The 4898-nt window shown below is 54.3% G+C and overlaps 1 protein-coding gene across 1 annotated transcript; it reads right to left on the bottom strand.

The window, feature by feature from the left end:
* Positions 1–254: 254 nt before the first annotated feature.
* Positions 255–4070, bottom strand: LOC119268870 (chaperone protein ClpB1-like). The gene is made up of 7 exons (XM_037550580.1): positions 2669–4070; positions 2363–2544; positions 1958–2239; positions 1529–1869; positions 1163–1439; positions 866–1063; positions 255–770 (listed from the first exon to the last, which is right to left on the bottom strand). Exons 1-7 carry the CDS (start codon positions 3822–3824, stop codon positions 465–467), a joined length of 2742 nt encoding a protein of 913 aa, XP_037406477.1. The 5' UTR covers positions 3825–4070; the 3' UTR covers positions 255–464.
* Between the last annotated feature and the right edge of the window lie 828 nt (positions 4071–4898).

Here is a 4898-nt window from a genome sequence, read left to right on the forward strand (position 1 = left end):
CATCTAGTAGAGCTAGTTGGGTTGTCCCAAAGCAGCGGCCATCTTTTAACCACAGCGGCCACCTTTTAACCACTGATCAATAGAGCAGCTCTTCCCCTAAATTTGCAAGAAAACGTGGATAATCCCAAATACTCCCTCCATAAACTAATATAAAAGCGTTTAGAATACTAAAGTAGTGATCTAAATGCTTTTATATTAGTTTAAAGAGGGAGTACAAAGCGACTGTCTGACTCGGGAACGGCAAAAGAACTTCAGAGCTAAAACTGGGGCTATAAAGAAGATAATCACAATCTTGATTTCACTTCATCCTCAACTACAATTCATTTCACCCCCAATTCAACAGATATGATCCCAAACTACCCAAATCAGCACGGTCCAAAAACAAAAACACAGCTCATACGACTGCCTGGTGCAGCCACTTGGAACTACAGTCAGAGAAAGGGATGAATCGATGCGGTTTCCATCTACTCTTCCTCCATGTCGTCCACATCTCCGCCGTCCTGCATGATCTTCATCTTCTTCACGGCGTGCGCCGCATCGCCCCCGACAGCTCCGTTAGGGACCTGGATGAGGATATCGGACTTGTGGCCCGTGCGCGCGTTCACCAGCCCCCCGTGCTTGTCGACGCCATAGGTCAGCTCGTCCTTGCTGGGCGCGGCGTCGATGTACACCGTGGAATTCTCGTCGATCTCCTCGCGGATCAACATCTTGGACAGCTCCGTCACTATCCTCTTCTCGATCCATCTCCTGATTGGCCTGGCGCCATACACCTGTTGCCGCATATTGAAATGGCACCCAGTTAGAATCTAGTATGTCAGAACAGTAGTCTGTTGATGTGTGAATGAGATTTGATGCCTCCACGTACCGGATCGTAAGAGAGTGAGAGGATGACGTCCAGGGCGGCGTCGGTGACGGCCAGAGCGACGCCCCTCTCGGCAAGACGGACTGCCACATCTTTCATCTGAAGCCGGGCGACCTTCCGCAGCTGCTCGTGCGACAGAGGGTCGAAGATGACGATCTCGTCCAGACGGTTCAGCAGCTCCGGCCGGAAATGCCTCCTCACCTGCAGGTCAACATTATTCTCGCATCAGGCATCAGACTGCATGCAAACTGATTGATTCAGAACAAAATGCAGATTAGGTGCAAATTCAGTAGTACATACCTCCTGCATGACGAGATCGCGAGCAACCTTCATCGAGTTGCCCACCATTCCGGCGAGCAGGTGCTCCGCGCCAAGGTTCGAGGTCATGATGATCACGGTGTTCCTGAAGTCCACCGTCCTGCCTTGCCCGTCGGTCAACCGCCCGTCGTCCAGGACCTGGAGCAGAGTGTTGAATACCGCCACATGCGCCTTCTCAACCTCGTCGAAGAGGATGACACTGTATGGCCTCCTCCTCACTTGCTCCGTCAGCTGCCCTCCTTCCTCATGACCAACGTAACTGCAAATTCACAGCAAGTTCACAAGTCAGAAATTGCATATGATGCACATCCATGGTGGTGAGCATACAGAATTGTGCTTAGTACTTACCCAGGTGGGGCTCCGATTAGCCGGGCAACCGAATGCTGCTCCATGTATTCAGACATGTCGATGCGGACGAGCAGGTTCTCATCATCAAACAGCTGCTCAGCTAGAGCCTTTGCGAGCTCGGTTTTACCCACACCGGTCGGTCCGAGGAAGAGGAATGAACCAGTAGGCTGCTGTGGCCGCCCAAGGCCAGCCCTCGACCGCAAAACAGCCTCTCCGACCGCATTGACGGCCTCATACTGTCCAACCACCCTCTGATGCAGTCTGTCAGCAAGCCCGATCAGCCTCGCCTTCTCATTCTGCCCGAGCCTGGTGACAGGAATGCCAGTCCAGCGGCTCACCACCTGCATATGCAAAGAGATCGTCTCAATACAACATCGTTCGTACCTGAAGTGAAGAACACCATAAAATTGTTTGCAACAACGAACTTACCTCGGCAATCTGGTCCGGGCCGACAGTCTCTGTTAACATCAAGTTCTCGCCGGTCTCACCCTCCAGCTTAGCAATGGCAGCGTCAACCTCCTGCAGAGCACCGTATCTGAGATCAGCCACGCGGGCCAAGTCCATCCGGCGCTCGGCCTCCTGCAGAGTGAACTGCAGCTCTTCGCGGCGCTGCTTCAGGCTCCTGATCTCGTCGATCCTCTCTTTCTCCTTGCGGTACTTCATCTGCAGCGGCTGCAGCTTGTCTCGCAGATCGTCCAACTCTTTCCTCACCTGAAACAGTTCCAGTTTTTGAACATCGTCAGAACAGAGCAGGTACAGTGCAGTTTTTGCACATTGTCAGAACGAAGCAACTAGACTGATAAAATCAAGATCACCAATTCATCAGTTACTCACATCAACTAACCGAGCTTTGCTAGCCTTGTCCTTCTCCTTCTCGAGGGCATGGAGCTCGACTTCCAACTGGATTCTCTTCCTCTCGAGGTTGTCAATCTCTTCAGGCTGGCTGTCAAGCTGCACCCTCACATTTGCACAGGCCTCGTCGACCAAATCGATTGCTTTATCAGGCAAATGACGACCTGTAACAAAACGAAAACAAAACAGCGATTTAAGACCAACGAAGGCAAAAACTCTGCAAATTTGACCACGCAGAAATGATAATGTCATGTCAGAAAATTGGCTTGGCAAGAACAGAGCACTTACCCGTGATGTACCTCGACGAGAGCTGCGCGGCAATGACGAGCGCGCGGTCCTGGATCCTCACACCATGGTGGCCCTCGTACTTCTCCTTGAGCCCTCTCAGTATGCTGACGGTGTCGGGGACGTTGGGCTCCGCCACGAACACCTGCTGGAACCGCCTCTCGAACGCCGCGTCCTTCTCCACGTACTTCCTGTACTCCTCGAGGGTCGTGGCGCCGATGCACCTGAGCTGCCCCCTCGCCAGCATCGGCTTGAACAGGTTGGCGGCGTCCATGGACCCCTCCGTCCGCCCGGCGCCGAGCACCAGGTGTATCTCGTCGATGAACAGGATCACCTTCCCCTCGGCCTCCTCCACCTCCTTGAGCACGGCCTTGAGCCGCTCCTCGAACTCGCCGCGGTACTTGGCGCCGGCCACGAGCGCGCCCATGTCCAGCGCCACCAGGCGCACGTCCAGGAGGTTGCTGGGGACGTCGCCGCGCACGACGCGCTGCGCGAGCCCCTCCACGACGGCGGTCTTGCCCACGCCGGGCTCGCCGATGAGGACGGGGTTGTTCTTGGTGCGCCGCGACAGGATCCGCACCACGCGCCGGATCTCCTCGTCGCGGCCGATGACCGGGTCCAGCTTGCCGGCCACCTCCACCAGGTCGCGGCCGTACGTCTTGAGGGCCTGGAAGTTGGTGTCCCCCGACGCCGACTCCACGCGCCGGTTGTCGCCTCCCCGGAGCTTCTCCACCTCGGCCTTCACCCGCGCGGCGGAGATACCGGCCTCCTTGAGCGCGTCGGAGATCTGCGCGTCCTCGAGGAGGCCCATGAGCAGCTGGTCGACGGCGAGGTGCGAGTCGCCGCGCGACTTCTGCGCCGACTGCGCGCGGCGGACGGCCTTGACCAGCGAGGTGGAGGCCGGGACGGTGTCGGGCGGCGGGGACTGCGAGGGCAGCCGCTTGAGCGCGGCGGACGCGACGCGCTCGAACGAATCGGCCGCGGCGTCGTTGCCGCCGGACGCGTGGGCGATGGCCTGGCGGAGGATGCCCGACCTGTCCGCCGCGAGCGCCGCGGCGAGGTGCAGCGGCGTGAGCTGCGCGTGGCCGGCCTCGGACGCCATCTCGTGCGCCGCCGCGAGCGCCTCATTGGTCTTGTGCGTGAACTTGTCGGGATTCATGTCTTCCTCTTCTGCGAGCTACGGATTAACCGCAACGGAACTGGCAATGGTGATTGGGGGGGATTCGTTGGTTGGATGATTCGCCTTGGTGTCTTCTTCTCGTCGGAAATTGCTGGGGGGATCGGAGATGAGACGGGTAATAAGAGGCGGGAGGGGAGGATTCGCCGGAGGTCTAGAACGGCGTGGAAGCGGCGGGAAGGCGGCGAGTTAGGGGGACAAGAATGTCCCAGAACATTCTAGTGTGGAACCGTTTTATTTGGAAAACCCGAAACCGTGCGCATTAAATATAGGCCTTGTTTCAAAGAAAAAACAGTTCGGCAAGAGCACAACAAGGATCGGGCCTTGTTGAAAAGATTGATGCACGGAAAAAACATCGGGAAAGAAGATCGGACGGTTGTCGAGCTCGTGATCCTATAGTTACCGAGGCGGCGGATGTTTTCTAAATATCAGCCGGCCGACGCATAGCCATTTCTAAAGGAAAATGTGTATTGGAACTTTTTTTAACACATTACAATCACGGATGCTCACAAACACGCACATATACTGATCTTATTAATGCATGCATGCCTCCGTTATACTGAGTCGGCGCAACATGTTAAGATTGATAAAGTCACCACAATCGCTACGACTGAACAAACATCTCTAGAAATCTAATCAGTGCCAGATCTAGAACTTGAATTCTCATGGCTGGTTTCACCACAAGAAATCTAAGCATCTTAGCTATCCTCAGCTCGCAAAAACGTAATGACTTGAAAAAATATGAAATACCTTATTCTTCTCTTTCTTTTCGACAATATAAATAAATAATTGTTTCTTATAAAGAGTGTTTTATTCACTTGTAATGTCGCATAAAAGGAATATATACATAACACGCTCGGCCTCTTTACGTCTAGGATGCACAGAGCTAACATCATAAAAATGATTTGTAAAGGCGCGGCAAATGATCCACTGCAGTAAAATATCAAGAATTACCCATTGCCTGTTACCACACCCATAATATGATAAGATTCCCCAACAGCAATGCCCTCACCAAGGAAATGGTGCATGGGCATCAATGTCGCTGGATTCAACCAC

This window comes from Triticum dicoccoides, chromosome 3A (assembly GCF_002162155.2).
Source record: "Triticum dicoccoides isolate Atlit2015 ecotype Zavitan chromosome 3A, WEW_v2.0, whole genome shotgun sequence".
NCBI lineage: Eukaryota > Viridiplantae > Streptophyta > Magnoliopsida > Poales > Poaceae > Triticum > Triticum dicoccoides.